The sequence below is a fragment of the Phoenix dactylifera genome, chromosome 10 (assembly GCF_051530095.1).
Source record: "Phoenix dactylifera cultivar Ajwa chromosome 10, Ajwa_hap1_PhDact_Kaust_v1.1, whole genome shotgun sequence".
In the NCBI taxonomy this organism is placed as follows: Eukaryota; Viridiplantae; Streptophyta; class Magnoliopsida; order Arecales; family Arecaceae; genus Phoenix; species Phoenix dactylifera.
In genome coordinates this window covers 12,077,735-12,099,527 of record NC_143199.1, presented here as the reverse complement: position 1 = coordinate 12,099,527, position 21,793 = coordinate 12,077,735, and the positions used below count along the sequence as shown (strand labels likewise).

The 21,793-nt window shown below is 40.1% G+C and overlaps 1 protein-coding gene across 1 annotated transcript; it reads right to left on the bottom strand.

Moving 5' to 3' along the window:
• Positions 1-1,611: 1,611 nt before the first annotated feature.
• Positions 1,612-18,496, bottom strand: LOC148702242 (uncharacterized). Its single transcript, XM_088705276.2, has 2 exons — positions 17,651-18,496; positions 1,612-2,588 (listed from the first exon to the last, which is right to left on the bottom strand). The coding sequence occupies exons 1-2, from the start codon at positions 18,494-18,496 to the stop codon at positions 1,632-1,634; spliced, it is 1,803 nt and encodes a 600-aa protein (XP_088561402.2). The 3' UTR covers positions 1,612-1,631.
• Between the last annotated feature and the right edge of the window lie 3,297 nt (positions 18,497-21,793).

Here is a 21,793-nt window from a genome sequence, read left to right as displayed (position 1 = left end):
ATCTACAACCAAACACATGAAAGTAGTTTAATTTTGGCTTTCTTTTTTTCCAAAGTTCATATGGAGTTCTTTTCAAGATAGGTCTTAATAAAACCCTGTTTAGGATATGACATGAGGTGTTAATTGCTTCAGCCCAAAAGTACTTTGGGAGATTACTTTCACACAACATGGTTCTTGCCATTTCTTCCAAGGTTCTATTTTTCCTTTCTACCACTTCATTTTGCTGTGGAGTTCTAGGTGCAGAAAAATTATGCTCAATTCCATTTTTACTACAAAAGTTTTCAAAAAGTTGGTTTTCAACTTCTGTACCATGATCACTTCTTATTACTATAATTGTGGTATTTTTTTCATTTATGACTTTCTTGTAGAATTTCTTGAATGAGTTGAAAGCTTCATTTTTATGTGCCAAGAATAAAACCCATGTGAACCTAGAATAATCATCTATAATCACAAGCCCATACCTCTTTCCACCTAGACTAATAGTTTTAGTTGGCCCAAAGAGATCCATGTGAAGTAGTTCTAATGGCCTAGTAGTTGAGATTGCATCTTTGGATTTAAATGAATTGCTTGTTTGTTTACCAAGTTGGCATGCATTGCAAACTCTATCTTTCTCAAACTTAAGTTTTGGTAATCCAATCACTAGGTTCTTTTTTATTAGTTTAGATAATGCGTCCATGTTAGTATGACCTACTCTACGGTGCCACAACCAACTTCCTTCATTTACCTTAGCATCATTAGCTACTAAGCAGTGGCTATTTTTAGTGAGATCATCTAGATCTATCAAGTATACATTTCCACATCTTAGTCCTTTAAATACTATGCTATTGTCAATTGGATTGATTACTATGCACAATGATGATTTAAATGACACCTCAAATCCTTTATCACATAGTTGACTGATACTAATCAAATTATGCTTATGTCCATCAACATATAATAAATTATCAATATAGCTAGAAGAAGTAATTTGAATTTTACCAATGCCTTTTACACGACCTTGGTTGTTATCACCGAAAGTCACTACACCACTTTCTTTAGCTTCAAGGGTGAAGAAATGATTTTTGTCACCCGTCATATGTCTTGAGCAGCCACTGTCTAAGTACCAACTCCTTTCATTGTGTTTGGCCGCAAGACATTCCTAGAAGCATGCATCAAATAGATTTAGGTACCCATGCTTTCTTGGGTCATTCATGGTTAGTATAGATGGTCCCTTTTGGAGCCCAAACAAATTTTTCTTTCTTTTGCTTTTCTGTTTTTGTGTGATTAATTATGTTTGCTTCATGCTTGTTTTTTTTATTACAGAAATGTGCTATACTTTCAGTTTGAGTATCTTTAGCTTTTACAAAGAAATTTTTAAGTAGTTTCTGTTTGTTATTAGGTTTGTATCCTAAACCAGCTTTATTGAAAACAGCTCTTTGATTATCAAGAATCATTTTCAGTTTTTCTGAGCTAAGAGTGAATTTTGCAACAATTGGTTTATATTTATTAACTTCCTTATTTAAAAACTGATTTTCAATTTTCAGTAAATTTGTGTCATTAGCTAAGCAATCTTTTATAGATTGATTAGTCATTCTTAATTCTGAAACTTCTTTAATCAACCTCTCTCTCTCTTTTGTTAAGATTTCAGTTTTTTACATGAGCGATTGATTAGAAAATTTTAAATCTTTGTTCTTTGAGGTTAAAGTTCTGCATACATCCATTAATTCATTAAATGCAACATATAATTCATCAAAAGTAAAATCAAGATGTGTTTCAGATTTTACCTCATCTCCATTTGCCATAAGGCAGACATTTGCCTTTTCTTGTGGTTCTTTCTTTGGTGATGAATTATCACTTTCGCTTAAGATAATGAGGAGTGCCTTCTTATTCATTTTTCCAAGCTTCTTCATGAATGGGCAATCAGCTCTGAAGTGTTCCGATTTGTTACATTCATAGCACTTGACTGCCTCTCTTTCTTTTTCTTTACCTTTCTCTCGGTCGAAGGCATGAGAAGTGAACTTGTTTTTGTAGGAAGGCCTCCTTTTGTTCATGAATTTTCTGAACTTCTTTATAAATAGAGCTTCTTCCTCATCTTCCTCATTTTCATCCTCACTGCTGTTGCTGTAAGTACTTTCTTTAGCAGTGGATTTAAGTGCAATTACCTTTCTTCTTTGGCTTTCATCCTCGGTATGTTCCTTCATAGTCAGCTCGTGAGTCATCAGGGATCCAAGAAGTTCTTCGAGTGGAAGCGTGTTAAGATCCTTGGCTTCTTGGATTGCTGTTACTTTAGCTTCCCATGTCCGAGTTAAAGAACGTAGCACTTTCCTGACAATTTCAATGTTAGTATATGATTTGCCAAGACATTTCAGCCCATTAATGATATCAGTGAATCTTGTAAATATGCAAGTAATGGTTTCAATAGGTTCCATTTTGAAGAGTTCATATTTATGCACTAATATGTTTACTTTAGACTCTTTTACTTGATTCGTTCCCTCATGGGTAACCTCAAATCTATCCCATATTTCTTTAGCTGAAACACAAAAGGAGATCCTATTGAATTCATTAGGGTCTAAGGCACAATATAAGACATTCATTGCCTTAGCATTCAGTTAGGCTTTTCTCCTATCATGATCATCCCAATCTTTTTCAGGCTTAGGAATAGAGATGTTGTCAATTATGTGTGCAGGGATGTGTGGTCCTTTTTCAATGATGCTCCATACATCATAATCTTAGGCTTGAATGAAGATTCTCATTCTAGCCTTCCAATAGGTGTAATTAGTGCCATTGAACAGTGGGGGCCTATTCGCAGACTATGCCTCGGCAAGGGAATAATTAAATTGAGTTGTTATGGTCTTTTACTCTAGTTTTGATTAGAACAACAATCACTATAAGAGCACCTCCTCTGATACCACTTGTTGCCCAATAGACAACCCAAGAGGGGGGGTGAAATGGGTTTTGAATAAAGACTTTGATTTCTTTTCGAAATATCTAATGAGATTATAAAAGCTTTCTTGATTTTAATCTAAGAGATAAATCTTAACTATAAAGAAAGCAATGGAAACGAGATACTCAAGGAACCACAACACAAACACAACAAGTTTTATAGTGGTTCGGAGCCATCACTGCTCCTACATCCACTCCCCAATTTTTTTTGGAAATTCCACTATAATCTTTCTGATTACAGTCAGTTGTTTTACAAGCTCACAACCTAACTTGTTGTTTTTACGAGATCGCAACGAACTCGGTCGGTTTTCATAGGATCATCGACTACAACCAAACTAATTATTTTTTCCGGAATCATAATCTAACCCAGTTGGTTTTTCTTGGTTCACCAACCACAACCTAACTTGCTGTTTTTACACTGGCTCACCAACTAATCTTGTTTTCCTTAATTCAGTCCCCTGATTGAATCAAGTATAATAACATAATATAAGAGTTATATAGTTACAACACAATATAAACAATATTAAAGGGAAGAAGCTCTCAAACAGATTTTATGTTGAAGTAGGATGTGGCTTCTTCTCTTCTGTATCCTCTCTTGAATATGCTGGTGGTTGAGGATCAGTTAATCGAGCCTTGAATGAGAGGAGTACTTCTGAATTTGATGTTGGGGCAATTACTCCTCTTTTTGCTTTGAGAAAGGCTCCAATCCTTTTTGGTGGATGTAAACTTGAATGCTCTTCAATGGATGCTTTGTTCTTGCCTCCTTTCTCCTTTTAAACATTTTTTAGAGCCTTCCTTTTCGAAAACTAGCCGTTACAAAAGGTGAAAAAGCTGTTCTGACTCAACTGTGCAACCTGACAATATGACTGTTGAGATTGGAGTCGACTCGTGCGACTTGGAGACGGCTCGACTGTGGCTGGAGTCGACTCGTGTTCTTCAGGTGACGACTTCATCACTATATCTTTTAAAAGTACTTACCAGGCTATCTTTTAGGAGTCAGCTCATGACATTCCGGAGTTGACTCGCCAAAAGCGGAAGACGGCTCACGTCCTTCAAGTGTCGGCTCGATCTTAGAGTACCAGAAACTAATCTTTCTGCCTTTTCTTATCAGAGTCGACTCGCGTTATCTGGAGTTAGCTCGCCAAAAATTGGAGGCGGCTCACGATCTTTAGGAGTCGACTCGATCTCAGTCCCGTAGAAAAACACTCTTTTGTTTTACTTTTCGGAGTCGACTCAGTAACAGTCGGAGTCGACTCGATATCAGTTAGGTTGAGAAATGGATCTTCTGTCTTTTTGCTGGAGTCGACTTGGTATCATGCGGAGTCGACTCGGTATCAGTTGGGTTGAAATGAGTCTTCTGTCTTTTATCCGAGGTCGACTCAATCTCAGGTGGAGTCGACTCGGGCTTTGTACTCAGTAATTCTTCTTTCAGCCAATCTATCAGGAGTCGACTCACCCAACCTGGGTGTCGACTCGAGATCGTGCCAGATACAAACTTTTGTGTCGGAGTCGACTCGAGAAACCTTGGAGTTGACTCGAGTGTAGGGCAAGATTAAAATGGTTCCAAACATTATTGTGAAGTGATTGATTATAACCCTATTTGATTTTGATGAGCTCAAAGCATTTGAGTATATCTTATGTTATACTAATAAATTCAATCTAGTGTTTCAGGCAAATATTTGTGAATTTATGTTTAAGAGCATCGAGCCTTGGTTCAAAGTCAATTGACTAAGTGTTGAACTCACTTAAGCCAAAGTCTGAAGCTCGAGTCGACTCTGAAAGATTTCGAGTCGACTCTAAGTGTTTCAGAAGTTCTGGCACATGCTCGAGTCGACTCCGGTACACTACGAGTCGACTCCGACTGAGAACTGACAGAAGGACAGAAAGTTGATTTTCAGACCCTGTCAGTGAGTCGACTCCAGAAGGGTTCGAGTTGACTTCGATAGTTGCCGAGTCGACTCCCGACGTTTCCGAGTCGACTCCAAAGGGTAACAGAAGAAAGACAGAACAAGGTATTTCAGACCCTGCAACCGAGTCGACTCAAGAAGGTTATGAGTCGATTCCGAAGTTTGGCGAGTCGACTCCTAGTTACGTCCGAGTCGACTCTCAGAGGAAAGCAAGACTAATAGGCAGAGAACCAACTTCGGTCTCTGAGAGCCGAGTCGACTCCAAGTTCTCCAGAGTCGACTCTCAAGTTAGCCGAGTCGACTCTAACAAAGTGCGAGTCGACTCTGAGGCAGTACAACTCAAAACACGGAGGATCAGTTTTTCGGTCTCTGAGAGCCGAGTCGACTCCAACAAAGTGCGAGTCGACTCCGAGGCAGCTCAAGTCAACAGAAAGAGGATCGGAGATTCGGGCTCTGAGAGCTGAGTCGACTCCAAGAGAATCCGAGTCGACTCGAGGTAGTAAAACCGAAAGAAAGATCACTGGAACCCTGGGAACGAGCCGTCTCCAAAAGTGCCGAGTCAACTCCAGACATTGGCGAGTCGACTCCAGGTTTGGTCCGAGTCGACTCCAGGTCGGGACAGCACTTTAATTCAAATCCTGGACAGTTGCCGAGTCGTCTCCAGTAAAGCATGAGTCGACTCCTGCAACAGGCGAGTCGATTCCAGATCGCGCGAGTCGACTCCGGATCGCGCGAGTCGACTCCGATCTGGACGGACACATTGTCAGGATGTGCATACTGTACAGAACGGCTACAAATCAGTGTCTAACGGCTATATTTCAAAAAGGACTGCATAAATAGCTACAGTAAACAGTAGTAGACACTAAGAGAGCTATTCCATTCAAACAAAAAGGGATTTCCACCTACCAAAGGCTCTCAAGAGTAAATACAAGTGATAGAAGGAAGAAGTGCATTGAACTCCATCCAACAAACTCTTTCCTTCGCATTCAAGGCTCCCCTTCTGACAGCAAATCTTCAGCACACTCAAAGAGGAGTCTCAGAGTTCGAGAAGCCCCTTCTTCCTCTTCCAAAATCTGTTTGAGGGCTTCTAACTCTACTTTATTCATATTGTTCATATTTGCTTTTTAAGAAGCTTTCCCTGTACTCTTTCCAAACTGTTTTCTTCTTACTTGATTCAATCAGGGGATTGAATCAAGATTGTTAAGGTTTGTTGGTGAGCCGAAGTTAAAACCAACGGTGTAAGGGTTCGATTGTGATCCCGGAAAAACAATTGGGTGGTTCTAGTCGGTGAGCCTGTGAAAACCGACCGAGTTCGTTGTGATCTCGTGAAAACAACAAGTTGGGTTGTGAACTTGTAAAACAACCGGCTGTAATTCAAGTAATTATAGTGAACTCCCAAGTGAAGCTTGGGGAGTGGACGTAGGAGTAAGGGTTAGCTCCGAACCACTATAAAACCTCTCGTGTTTGTAATTGGTTCATTGTCTCTTCCATCCCCTTCATTCACTACAACTAGTAATCTAATTAATCTGCTTGCAATAAGTTTTAATTAGTTACTCATTAAGTTTTTAATTGCAATTATTACTTAAAACCCAATTCACCCCCCCCCCCCCCTCTTGGGTTGTCTTCTTGGGCAACAAGTGGTATCAGAGCAGGAGCTTTTATATTAAAAGAGTAAAAGATCAAAATGACAACCCCTTTTGGATCTTCTCTTAGTGAGGGACAATCCACCAATAGGCCTCCAACTACACCTATTGGAAGGCTAGGATGAGGATATTCATCCAAGCCCAAGACTATGATGTTTGGAGCATCATAGTTAATGGACCATACATTTCTTCTATTTGTGTAGATAACATTGCTATACCCAAGCTTGAAAAAGATTGGGATGACAATGATAGAAGGAAGGCACAACTAAATGCCAAAGCAATGAATATGCTTTACTGTGCCTTAGACCATAATGAATTCAATAGAATCTCTACTTGCAATTCTGCAAAAGAGATATGGGATAGACTTGAAGTGACCCATGAGGGCACGAATCAAGTAAAGGAATCTAAAATAAACATACTAGTTCATAAGTATGAACTAATTAAGATGGAATCTAATGAAACTATCACTTGTATGTTTACTAGATTTACTGATATTGTCAATGGCCTAAAAAGCCTTGGCAAAAGTTATACTAACAGTGACCTTGTCAGGAAAATTCTTCGATGTTTGCCAAAATCATGGAAAGCTAAGGTAACAGCAATCCAAGAAGCCAAGGACTTGAACAAGCTGCCACTCGAGGAGCTTCTTGGATCCCTGATGATGCGTGAGCTCACAATGAAACAACACAGCGAAGAAGAATCCTCTCATAAGAAAAATGTAATAGCCCTCAAATCTACTTCTTCTAACAAGGATCTATCTTGCAGTAGCAGCAGAGAAGAAGAAGATAATGAGAAAGATGATGAAGAGGCTCTTCTCGTGCGAAAGTTCAGAAGATTCATCAACCGGAAGAAGTCCTTTCATCAGAAGAGAGGTTCCTCAAGTTCCTACAACAAGGATAAAGGTAAGGAAAGGGAAAATGAGGAAATCGGATGCTATGAATGCAAGAAGTCGGGACATTTCAGAGTCGACTGTCCCTTGCTGAAAAAGGGCAGCAAATATAAGAAAAAGAAAGTTCTCGTCTCCACTTTGACTGACTCCGATTCATCATCATCATCGGATGAGGAACAAGAGAAAAAGGTCAACTTCTGTTTTATGGCGAATGAGAATGAGGTAACATCTGAAACGTATTTAGATTTTACCTTTGATGAATTGTATGATGCTTGTAATGAACTAATGGATGAATATAAGTCAATAAACCTTAAAAATAAAAAGTTGAAGCAAACTAATCAATCCTACACTCACAAATACGATAAATTAGTTGAGGACAAGGACACTATCATCAAAGAAAACTTAAAGCTCAAATTAAGCAACCAACTGTTAACACAAAAGACTAATACTCTAATTAAGGATAACGGAAAACTAACTAAGGAGATTTCAGAACTTAAAAACACTAATCAAACTATAAAAGATAATCTTACAACAAACTTAAGCTTACTAAAAACAGAAAAACTGAACTTAACTAAAGAACTTGAAAAATACAAACCTATTGTAGAAAAGTTTACATATAGTTCTGAAAAATTGGAGATGATCCTTAATAGTCAACGAGCTGTGTTTAATAGAGCTGGTTTAGGGTATAAGCCTAAGAATAAACAAAAGTTTCTTAAAAACTTTTTTGTAAAAGCTGGGGAAAGTAAAGCTAAAAATATAACTTGTTTTTGCTGTGGAAAAGTAGGACATAAAGCTAATGTGTGTGACCATAGAAAAATAGGAGCTAAAAGAAAGATTAATAAAATTTGGGTTCCAAAAGGAACCAACATTACTAACCATGAAGGACCCAAGAAAACTTGGGTACCTAAAATTGTATGTTTCCTTGTGTAGGAGTGTCTTGCAGCCAAGGTCGACAAAAACTGTTGGTACTTGGATAGCGGCTGCTCAAGACACATGACGGGTGACAAGGAGCAATTTTTCACCCTTGAGAATAAAAAGGGAGGTGCTGTGACTTTTGGAGATAATAACCAAGGTCACATCATTAGTATAGGTAAGGTACAAATCACCTCTTAAACCTTTGTTGATAATGTACGGTTTGTAGATGGCCTTAAGCATAATTTACTTAGCGTTAGTCAATTATGTGATAGAGGTTTTGATGTTCTGTTTAAGCCATCATTATATATCATAACCAACTCAATTGACAATAGCTTAGTATTTAAAAGAATTAGACGTGGTAATGTCTATGTAGTAGACCTTGAAGATCTTGCTAAAAGTAGTCCTTGCTTAGTAGCTAGTGATGCTAAGGTCAATGATGCAAGTTGGTTATGGCACCGTAAGTTAGGTCATGCAAGTATGGATACAATATCAAAATTAGTTAAAAGAGATTCTGTAATAGGTTTGCCAAAACTAAAATTTGAGAAAAATAAAATTTGTGAAGCATGTCAATATGGCAAACAATCTAGGAGCTCTTTTAAATCCATAAATTGTGTCTCTACTTCTAGACCTCTTGAACTACTACATATGGATCTATTTGGACCAACTAGAACCACAAGTCTTGGTGGAAACAAATATGGTCTTGTTATTGTAGATGATTTTTCTAGATATACATGGGTCATGTTCTTAGCTCATAAAGATGAAGCATTTTCAGTATTTAAGAAATTTCATAAGGAAGTAACCAACTCAAGAAATCCTTCAGTTATAGCTATTAGGAGTAATCATGGAACAGAATTTGAAAATCATCCATTTGATGAATTATGTAGTAAAAAGGGAATAACTCATAATTTCTCTGCACCTAGGACACCACAACAAAATAGAGTTGTGGAAAGAAAGAATAGAACCCTAGAGAAAATGGCTGAACCATGTTGTGTGAAAGTAACCTCCCTAAGTATTTTTGGAGAAAAGCCATTAACACAACATGTCATATATTAAATAGAGTTTTATTGAGACCAATTATAAAGAAAACACCTTATGAACTTTGGAGAGATAGAAAGCCCAAAGTAAACTATTTTCATGTTTTTGGGTGTAGGTGTTTCATTCATAATAATGGTAAAGATAACTTAGGTAAATTTGATTCAAAATCTGATGAAGGTATTTTTTTGGGATATTTTACATCAAGTAAAGCTTATAGAGTCTTTAATAAAAGAACCCTTGTTATTGAAGAGTCTATACATGTTGTTTTTGATGATACTAATGATATCTCTTCTAGCAAGAGAGTAGCTCTTGATGATGATGCAGAAATACTTGAGAAAAAGATAGATGATATGACATTACAAGAGAATGAACCGAAGCAAATTGGAGAAACTTTAACAAGCCAAGAGGTAATTGATGATCATGGGCTTACAAAGGCTTGAAGGTATGCATACGGTCACCCTAAAAAATTAATATTAGATGATCCATCACAATCTATTAGAACTAGAGCTTCTCTTAGGAACTTAAATAATCACCTAGCTTTTGTTTCACACTTAGAACCTAAAAATATTGGAGAAGCTGAAAATGATGTAAATTGGATAAATGCTATGCAAGAAGAACTAAACCAATTTACTAGAAACAAGGTATGGAATTTGGTAGAAAGACCCACTGAATACTCAATAATAGGAACTAAATGGATATACAAAAACAAACTTGATGAGAATGGAGTTGTGGTTAGAAACAAGGCTAGACTAGTAGCAAAGGGCTATAATCAAGAAGAAGGTATAGATTTTGATGAAACCTTTGCTCCTGTAGCTAGACTTGAAGCAATTAGATTATTACTAGCATTTGCATGCTCTAAAGACTTCAAACTACTTCAAATGGATGTAAAAAGTGCCTTTTTGAATGGGTATATTAATGAGGAGGTTTATGTAGAACAACCTCCTGGTTTTGAAAATCATCAATACCCCAATCATGTTTATAAACTAAATAAAGCACTTTATGGTCTAAACAAGCCCCTAGAGCATGGTATGAAAGACTTAGCAAATTTCTATTAGACCATGAATTCTCTAGAGGAAATGTTGATACAACACTATTTTTAAAGAAGAAAAACAAAGATATGTTAGTAGTACAGATTTATGTAGATGATATTATTTTCGGTGCTACTAACAATCGCCTCTGCGAAGAATTTGCTGACTTAATGCAGAGTAAATTTGAAATGAGCATGATAGGAGAGCTGAACTATTTCTTCGGGCTCCAAATCAAACAATCTAAAGAAGGGATCTTCATCAATCAAGCTAAATACATCAAGGAGATGCTTATGAAGTTTGATATGGATGGAAACAAGCCAATCAGCACACCCATGAGCTCATCATGCAAACTAGATAAGGATGAATCAGGTAAATCAGTAGATCAAAAGCTGTATAGAGGTATGATAGGTTCTTTACTATATCTTACAGCAAGTAGACCTGATATCATGTTTAGTGTATGCATGTGTGCTAGATATCAATCTAATCCTAAGGAATCACATTTAATTGCTGTTAAGAGAATTTTTAAATACCTAATAGGAACAAAAAATATAGGTTTATGGTACTCTAAAGAATCAAGCATAAACTTAATAGGGTATACTGATTCAGACTTCGTTGGTTGTAAACTTGATAGAAAAAGCACCAGCGGGTCATGTCAATTCTTAGGAGAAAGCTTAATCTCTTGGTTTAGCAAGAAACAAAACTCGATTGCACTATCTACGGCTGAAGCCGAATATGTTGCTGTCGGGAGTTGTTGTGCTCAAATCTTGTGGATTAAACAACAACTTGAAGATTATGGCATTAAACAAGATAAAATTCTCATTAACTGTGATAATACAAGTGCCATTAATCTAACTAAAAATCCAATTCAACATTCAAGAACTAAACACATTGAGATAAGACATCACTTCATAAGAGATCATGTACTGAATGGTGATGTGACACTTCAATTTGTTTGTACTGATGATCAACTTGCTGATATCTTCACAAAACCTTTGAGTGAAGATCGATTTTGTATACTTAGAAGAGGGTTAGGAGTGATTGATCCATTCTAGTGACACTTTCCTCTAATTCATTGATTTTGATGATTAGTTTATGTTGGAAATAGGATTTCTTATGTATGATCATCAAATCAGTTCTTAAATTTTAGATAGTTCCATAACTCTCTCTTTTGGTACGGAAATAACAAGTTTTTTGGTTATATGCGAGAGTTCGAGTCGACTCGAAAAGATTTTAGAGTCGGCTCGTGGGCGAGTCGACTCGCGCATATTTAGGAGTCGACTCGAGGTCGAGTCGACTTGCGACTTACCGGAGTCGACTCGAGGTCGGGAATCCGATTTTTAACCCTAATCGAAACGTTTATTCCTCACTTCTATTCTAAGCCGCCAATGTTCCAAAACCCTAGAGTCGTCTCCGACCTCGTCTCCGACCCGTTCTAGGTCGTCTCCGACCCGTTCTAGGTCTTCTCCGTCGAGTTTTCCTCCATTTTTCTTGTCCATCACTCCGTGTTTAGGTCAAAAATGCCTAGGAAAGCCGTTGTCCCAAGCCGAAAGAGACCCTTCTCCGTGAGTGGGGCCGAGCGACGGTCTAAGGCTCGGAACGAACCCGCGAGGCCACCACCTCCGGTTCCTTCCCCGCCTAGGCCGGTTTCCTCGCACTCATGCGCCGGGAAAGTTGTCTCTACTGGGAGGCAAGTCAACCTTGACTTTATCTTCCGGAAAGGGTTCAACCTAGGGCATCATCTTAGGGCTCAGGGATTAGAACTTTTTTGTACACTTAACCTACCTACTTACCTAGGGCTAGTACGGGAGTTTTATGGGACCGTCGCACGAGGTAGCAGCGGTATTCAGGGGACTGTAGCGGGTGCCCCAGTTTTCATTTTCGAGGACGTCATTGCTCGAGTCCTCCATCTCTCCAGAGAGGAGATCTTTTCTACACACCCCTCAGATAGGACAGAGGCCCTTACGGCCATCTTAGGGAGACCCCCTCAATCACCTATTGAGGAGGTGTTTGCAAATCAGCTTTCAGCTGAAATGCGACTCCTCCTAAGTATCATCTCTAGGACTCTCTTCCCCAAAACGGGTAGGTTTGACTTTATTTCAGAAAGAGACCTAGCACTCATGTACCATATCCTCCAAGACACTCCCATCAACTTTTCCAAGCTCATCTACAAGTACATGTGTGAACCCCTAGATAAATCTAGGCTCAGCCTTCCTTATGGCATGCTATTCACTCTGATCTTTAGGAAGTTAGAGGTCCCTATCCCTGAGGGGGAACCCTCTCGCTCACTACGTTTTACAGACCACATGGGTGAGGGGACTCTCCATCGTATGGGTTTCCACAAGGTCGAAGGAGTCTGGGTACGGAGACCATCCACATCCACACCATCTGACCCTACCACTCATCACTCCCCTAGCCCTGACCATGACCAGGAGCACTATACAGATCTTCCCACCTTTCCTTCCACTTCTGGTCCTTCATTCCCATCCACTTCAGCCGGACCATCTACAGCTCCACCACCTCAGCAACCTCTCGAAGTCCGGATCAGCTCCGAGCAACTCCGGGAGTTGAGACAGGAGATAGTGAGGGAGCTGAGAGATGATTTGCTGAGAGAGCTCCGACGCCCCCAGACTGATCCCTCCACTAACGTCGTTCCCTCCTTAGCAGCCGTGTCCAAGATGGTTGCATATGTGAAGGAGGAAATCTATAATGTAAGGAGCTTAGTTCAAGCTCAATATTGGAATATAAGCGACGCAAGGATGACACAAAGAAGTTGCAAGATAGCATCCGGAAAGAGCTCGGTACCCAAAGTCAAGGTGCGGAAAGGCTTGCAAATGCCTTGATCTCCAAACTTGACACCCTCCAGCAGAGTGTGACCGAGCTCAGTTCGATACAGTCTACGGCCACCTCGGAGATCATCGCGCAGCTAGGAAACGTCTCTGAGGGGATAAGCTTAGTCATACAAATGAATAGGCTTAGATCAGGAGCCACATCCTCCACTACAAAGAAACCCTAGTGTATCTTTTTCTTACTTTATGATGTACAGTCCCTTGAGGACTTTTCTGATATGTAATCACACTTGTACTTAATTTGCCTTGAATACAATGAGTAGAAATTTCTTTTCAAAATTGTGTAATTTGAGTTCTAATGCTTTTCTGTGTTCTGTGACTTTTTGCTACGATGACTAAAAGGGGGAGAAAATATGATGAATTGAAATGTAAAGGGAATCACTAAAAAGAAAATTCTTAAAGCAAAATGTAATTTGTTCTAAGTGGATTCGATACCTCGAGGCTCATTATCTCTCTGTTGGGGATCCTCAAGGAATAACCTCCAGAATCTATTCAAGGGACATTCGGAGATTAGTTGAATCATACTCAAGAACAAATTGTCAGATTTTTCCTCTGAAAGTAAGATTTTAAGCTCAAAAACTTCAAAACACTAAAAGAAAATTCAGAGAATCTAAACAAAGTTGAATGCATGTGTTGAGGGGGAGAATCTGAAATCTTAAGAAAGCAAATTCATTAAATATATATAAGCCAAACAATTGATTGCATGACATGAAGGCTTATATAATTCCAAATAAAAGGGAGAGCTTTAACTTCAGAATTTACTGTTTCACACCTTTCAGTTTTGGATAAATTAAATGACTAGACACTTGAATTCATTTTAAAACTTTACTATAAATCTCCTTTTTGGTTGAGCAATTCACTTTACAAATACTCAATGTTTTGTCATCATCAAAAAGGGGGAGATTGTGGAGTGATTGATTATAACCCTATTTGATTTTGATGAGCTCAAAGTATTTGAGTATATCTTATGTTATACTAATAAATTCAATCTAGTGTTTCAGGCAAATATTTGTAAATTTATGTTTAAGAGCATCGAGCCTTGGTTCAAAGTCAATTGACTAAGTGTTGAACTCACTTAAGCCAAAGTCTGAAGCTCGAGTCGACTCCGGAAGATTTCGAGTCGACTCTAAGTGTTTCAGAAGTTCTGGCACATGCTCGAGTCGACTCCGGTACACTACGAGTCGACTCCGACTGAGAACTGACAGAAGGACAGAAAGTTGATTTTCAGACCCTGTCAGCGAGTCGACTCCAGAAGGTTCGAGTCGACTCCGATGGTTGCCGAGTCGACTCCCGACATTTCCGAGTTGACTCCAAAGGGTAACAGAAGAAAGACAGAACGAGGTATTTCAGACCCTGCAACCGAGTCGACTCAAGAAGGTTACGAATCGACTCCGAAGTTTGGCGAGTTGACTCCTAGTTACGTCCGAGTCGACTCTCAGGTAAGACTAAAAGGCAGAGAACTAACTTCGGTCTCTGAGAGCCGAGTCGACTCCAAGTTCTCCAGAGTCGACTCTCAAGTCAGCCGAGTCGACTCCAACAAAGTGCGAGTCGACTCCGAGGCAGTACAACTCAAAACACAGAGGATCAGTTTTTCGGTCTCTGAGAGCCGAGTCGACTCCGAGGCAGCTCAAGTCAACAGACAGAGGATCGGAGATTCGGGCTCTGAGAGCCGAGTCGACTCCAACAGAATCCGAGTCGACTCGAGGTAGTAAAACCGAAAGAAAGATTACTGGAACCCTGGAAACGAGCCGTCTCCAAAAGTGTCGAGTCAACTCCAGACATTGGCGAGTCGACTCCAGGTTTGGTCCGAGTCGACTCCAGGTCGGGACAGCACTTTAATTCAAATCCTGAACAGTTGCCGAGTCATCTCCAGTAAAGCATGAGTCGACTCCTGCAACAGGCGAGTCGACTCCGATCTGGACGGACACATTGTCAGGATGTGCAGACTGTACAGAACGGCTACAAATCAGTGTCTAATGGCTATATTTCAAAAAGGACTGTATAAATAGCCACAGTAAACAGTTGTAGACACTAAGAGAGCTATTCCATTCAAACAAAAAGGAATTTCCACCTACCAAAGGCTTTCAAGAGTAAATACAAGTGATAGAAGGAAGAAGTGCATCGAACTCCATCCAACAAACTCTTTCCTTCGAGGCTCTCCTTCTGACAGCAAATCTTCAGCACACTCAAAGAGGAGTCTCAGAGTTCGAGAAGCCTCTTCTTTCTCTTCCAAAATCTGTTTGAGGGCTTCTAACTCTACTTTATTCATATTATTCATATTTGCTTTTTAAGAAGCTTTCGCTGTACTCTTTCCAAACTGTTTTGATTCAATCAGGGGATTGAATCAAGATTGTTAAAGTTTGTTGGTGAGCCGAAGTTAAAACCAACGGTGTAAGGATTCGATTGTGATCCTGAGAAAACAATCGGGTGGTTCTAGTCGGTGAGCCTGTGAAAACCGACCGAGTTCGTTGTGATCTCGTGAAAACAACAAGTTGGGTTGTGAACTTGTAAAACAACCGGCTGTAATCCAGGGGATTATAGTGAACTCCCAAGTGAAGCTTGGAGAGTGGACGTAGGAGCAAGGGTTAGCTCCGAACCACTATAAAACCTCTCGTGTTTGTAATTGGTTCATTGTCTCTTCCATCCCCTTCATTCACTACAACTAGTAATCTAATTAATCTGCTTGCAATAAGTTTTAATTAGTTACTCATTAAGTTTTTAATTACAATTATTACTTAAAACCCAATTCACCCCCCCTCTTGGGTTGTCTTCTTGGGCAACAATTATAATAACTGATCTTAATAATTCTGAACCATTTTCTAAGTCATCCTAATATATATATAGTAATATATTTCCTGAAACACTTACTTGAATTTATTAGTATAATATGAAAATATACTTAAGTGTTTTGGGCTTATCAAAATCAAATAAGGGAACAACAATCACTCAACAGTAGTCTATGTGAGGAGTCACAGGATTTGTAAGGTTGAAGCACATTTTGGATGAACTGATTAAAGAGTTGACAGTGAACTCTGAAGTCATCCTATGAATTCGGAGTCATAGGGATGAATTATACGGTAACCATAGTCCAAGGGTTCTTGAATATTGCTTTGCAATCATTCGGCCTATCCGGACGTCCGGTACCATTGCTAGATGATCATTTCGATTAGTACAGAAAGTTGTTCTTGTGCTACTGGCTTAGATTCAAACCTATGGGGTCACACGCATAGAAGTTTCTAGGTTGATCAAATGGCTGATTGATGATTAAAAATCATCTAGGGGTACATTGGTCAATTCGATTGACAAATTATCCTAAGCAAAGGTTGCAGTAAAATAATTATTGAATTATTGAAGGATTAATTGGTAATTAGATTGCTAATGAACTCAATTTGATTGAATGATTGGGCTTAGGTTGAGCCAAATTGAATTAGATTCAAATTTGGGCTACATTTGGGTTTGACCTAATTGGATTGTATTCAACCCAAGTAGATTGGGCTTGACCCAATTGATGAAACTTGACTCAATTGGATTGGGTTTGACCCGAGTCAATCAGAAATCCTTATTTGATAAGGATTCTAAGCTCAAAAATTCAGAATTTGAAAAAAAGAATGAAGAGTTGAGCAAGAAATAGGAGAGGTGGAAAACGAGAAGCTCCAACGGGAGCAAATCCTACATGCCTTTTTAGAGCATATGCCTCCCGTCGATCCAATCCCTATTTTCTTGGCGCCAATAGTTGGCGTGAGAAGGAAATGTGGTTCCTATTTGGGCGCATGAATTTCTATTTCTTAGGGATTCAAAAGCACACAAAAGGGGCCTTATCCCCTCCTCTTTCCAGCCGTGGAAATGCCCTATTTGAAAGGGATTTTAATTGCCAAAAGATGGCAAGTTAATTGGCGCAAAAGAAGGAGTGCATGGCGTGGGGTCTTTGGCTATAAAAGACCTCTACACGCTTAGGGTTTGATTAAGGTGATTCTAATGAGTAAGTCTAAGTTCTGAAATATTAGAGAGAACGTGACGGCCACCTCTTCTCCTCCTCCTTCCTCTTCATCCTTTTTTTTCTTGAAGAACAATCAAAAGTTGATTGCTTCAAGAGAATATTTCAGCCATTGCAACACCTCCTCGCGAGCTAGCACTCCCATGGACGTCGATCTTCCTGGAGCTTCGCGTGGACGATCCATAGAGGTCGGACGTGCGTGCGGCTGCGGAGCATGATCAAGGAATCATCAAAAGCCTCCAGCAAATCAGGTATGAGATATAATCTCTTTAGATATTAAGATTAGATCTTAACATGTTGCTGAAATTTTAGGATTATATGTTAGACATATAATCATAGACTCATGTTTTAAATAAATGTTCATGATCCTGGATTTATTTTATGGTTGAGATCAGATCTCATGCATGCGTTGAAATTAAAGTGCTTAATTTTAATAGCTTCCATTGAAAAATTTAAAAAATCATGCATGCTAACCACAAGGGAACCCAACAATTTTGTGGGGGTCTCATCATTCCTCCTCTCTTTGAGAATATCCTTGACCCCAAGGATCAAGTTTGGGCACTGCCAACCCACACCAACATAGGTCTTCCATGTGTCTTCTTGTTTAGGCTTTCTTCCCCAATAGATAAGCCCATGTCGTGTCTTCCTCCTCTTCCTATGCTGCCTCCAATGAAAGGAATATTTCACATGGATGCTGCACTCCAAATGACCACTATCATTGCTGTTGTAGAAGTGCCTGTAATCATACCTCATGCAGAAATTTAGATCACCTCTCCAGTTGTATGGTGAAAGTCCATCATCACATGCTTCTAATCTTTCACCAACTTCTAGTGCCTGGACATCAAATCTTGCTGCATCACGATTTCCGTCCCAACTTAGACACTCGGCACCCTTATGTATTAAAGAAAGATGCTCCTTAGCCTCTTCGGCCACCCACAGAAATTGACTCCATTCCTTCCTGGATGGTGCTTCAACAACCTTGTCTTCCTCGCTCAGCTGGTAGACGAGTTTAAATTCAAATTGCAGCACCATCCCTAAGATTTTCTGCTGCTGTAGTGTCATAATCTGCTGCTCACTCATAGTAGGGTCATCCTCCCTATTTTTTAGCCATGTGACATGATATACCGGTCGTAGTTGCGAAGCAAATGGCCACTCCAAACGATAAGCAACTCCCAAGTCACCTTGATGTGTCTTCAGAAATTTCTGGGCCGACAATGGCAGCCCAACAAGTCTACTTTGCTGCTGCTCTGAAGTTATTATTTCTTCTAACAGATTGGCCTCACAAGGCCTCATAGAAATAGGCCTTTGCATACCCACCATGGCATGCAAATATAATTTAGCTTCCTCGCCTTCTGTACTATGCTCGGCCTCTTATTGATGCTCAGATTTTTTTCTGCTGTCTTCTGAAATTTTAGCCACTTCCTCCTCGGATTATGCACTGCTTTCCTCAAAAATTTTAGTCACAGCATGCTTCGATTCTTTGAGCACCTCTCCCTCATCCTTGCTGCCAACATCAATGTTATTGTGCACTTTGTCCTCATGTTTCAGTTTGGCCTTTTGATCATGGTCGCCAATCTGCAACTTGTTGCTGCTAAGAGTTGCACCAACATGATCTTCTCCCTTCTTGGCTCTCCCCTGATTCAAGCTCCTTGTGTCAGCCTTCCCGTGTTGTTGGACCTCTTCAGGGTTTGCTGCTGTGGGTTTTGTTGCAGCAAACTTCTCCTTGCGGCAATCAGCATCATCATTCTTGTTGAGTTTTGCAAATTGTCCATGATGATTGACAACCAGCGATGGCCCCCATTGGTTCATGAATTTCTTGACAAAAGCTGTCCATCCTAATCTTCTTCTTTCCTTCTAATATATGGATCTTAGCTACCTCTACAATTGGCTAGCCTTATCCTTCAAATGGAAGCTTGCCAAGGTGACTCTCTCCTCTCGGAGTACCTCATACACATAGAAGAATTGCTCCACTTTATCCAACCATTCATAGGGATCTCCTTCACTGAATTTTAGAAAGTCTATTTTTGATTTCTTAACCCCAGATCTTGAACTCTTGGACTCCCTTTTTCATCACCATATTTTCCTACATGTGGCCTTCTCCTTCTTATCTTCCCATGACCTCTTCGGCCATCATGCCGTGGGGCATGATAAAGCCTCTCCTCCGGCTCCGTACCCTCTTCATAATATTCTTTTTGTCTCATACCTCCTTTGAACCTATCTACACAAATACCATTGCCTTCGACTCTACTTCCTCTTCTCATATTTTTCCTCACATGATAACCTTCATGGTCGGTAGCCGACCCACTAGAACCAACGCTCTCTCTTTCTTCCCTTCGTTGGTCCTGCCGTGAGGCATGCAACCAAGGCATCTCCCTCTGATTTTTTTCTCTTTCTCTCTCACCCAACCTTCTTTCCAACCTCTCCAAACTCACAGTTGTCTCCCTCCTCATTTCAGCCATGGAGGTAAAGAGTTCCTCCAAGAGTTTGTTTTCTTGGTTGGATTCGCTTTCTAGGGTGTCAAGTCATTGTTGATAAGAGTTAGAGATTTTCCCAGAATCTATCTCCAAAAGGCTGTTGCGGATGTCTTCTTGGACTACAGAAATCAGCCACAAATCACCACAATAGGCCTCGCCCCGGATGGCCAAGGATCACCCCCAAAAATTTTGCTGCTGCGGCCAAATCACACATAGAAATTTTCTGCAGCAAGACCTCCCTTTCGGTTGCACACAAACTTAACTTCCGACCTGCGGTCATCACCCAACGGATGAACCGACCCTCCCTTATGCTTCAACCCACAATCGGCCTCCAATCGCCCAAGGTATTGGATTTACAAATTAGAAAAAAAAATCACAGCTTGCAAGTCACTCACCCTAAGGCCTTAGATGCAATGTTTGTTTCCTGAATCACTATAGTTGAAAAAGGACACAAGGTACTACCAGTAGCCTTTCTTTATGCCATCCTTAAAGTACCCTACAATAAAATAGTTGGAAAGGAGCACAAGGTACTACCAATAACCTCCCTTTGTGCTATCCCTAACTGAACAAAACAAGGATCGATGACCCTTTACAAGTTTCTCCACTCTAAATACTTAGCAACACATTCCAACGCAATCGATAATGATGCTGAATTATAAAGATAACCATTCCACACAAAAGATATAGTATGTATGGCTCTTTTGATAATGTAGATCTAGTAGATTAGGCGTGGCATTACCTCCAGAGATCGTCCTCTCAAGGATCTCAATGAAAGAACCAAATTGGTGGGGTGCATCGGTCGGCCATGCCCACGCCACTAGGGTTCCTTTGCTCCTTGGCGTCCGCCCTAGGATTTGGTAGTGTCGCCTCGACCGAGGGTAGGCAACGCTGAGCTGATTTGGATATTTGGCACACTTAGACTCCTTTTTACACAAGCCCAAGATTACTAGTTGCAGCTTATCTTGAAAATGGCATAAGAAGGAGGTTGGCTCCTTCCTTGGAATCTTTGAACAATCAAAGGGATTACTAGCTGCAGCTTATCCCTTTGGTCAACCAAGTTGAATCAACACTCACAAGATATGCATAGAGAGAAAAGTTTGTTGATTTGATTCAAAAAGAGAAACACAGAAATAATCTAAAGAGGGTTGATTTATCCAACCTTAGCCCAAGCCCGAAGGCCGAATACAAAAGGCACAACGCCTTCCTAAGCTTTTAGACCGACTCACACTCTTGGTGGAAAAAATAATACTTCAAAGGGATGATAGAGTCTTCCTAATCTAGGCCTTATATAGGCCTTTACAAGGACTTATGCAGAATTTGAAAGCAATCAAATTTGCATTTGAAATTAAAATGCAAAAGAAAAGGGGAGGGCGACATGTGGCGTGCGTGGTTGCTTGGATCGAGTTGCCGAGCACAATCCTTGGGCTTGATTGCTGTTGTTATTCAACTAGCAAATATTTGAATTCAAATTTGGCTGCGGTTATTAAGTTGCGAAATTTGGATTCAAATTCTGAATTTAAATTCAAATATTTGCTAGTTGACACATGGGTTGTTGCAGCTTGATCCTTAGCTGTGGTTTTGTTGGCTGCGGTTATTAAGTTGCGAAATTTGGATTCAAATTCTGAATTTGAATGTTTGCTGGTTGGCGCATGAGCTGTTGCTTGTTGGCCGAGTTGAATGCAGCTTGATCCTTGGCGGCAGTTTTGTTGATTGCAGTTATTAAGTTGCAGAATTTAAATTCAAATTTTAAATTTGTATTCAAATTCAGAATTTGAATGTTTGCTGATTGGCGCATGGCGGGCATTTGAATTCGAATGGGCCCATGATTGTCGCACTTGAATGCGTGCGATCGGCGGATGTGGCAGGCGTGCACGTGGCCGCACGGGCAGGCATGGGCATGCATGGCTGCTCATGGGCGTGCTCGCTGCTGATGGTCCGCGCACGTGGGCTGCGCTCCAATTTGGTCAGACCATTTGGGTGCAGTCTAGTTTCCATGGTCATCAAACGGCCGAACATGACGACCGAGCCCGCGTTTGGCCCCTCTGAGTCGGCTTGTATGCCCTAGACCACACTTGAATGGGCGTTCGGGCAATTTTGTGGAGGTCTCTATTGGGAATTGTGTCCTAAATCCAATCAATTGTTG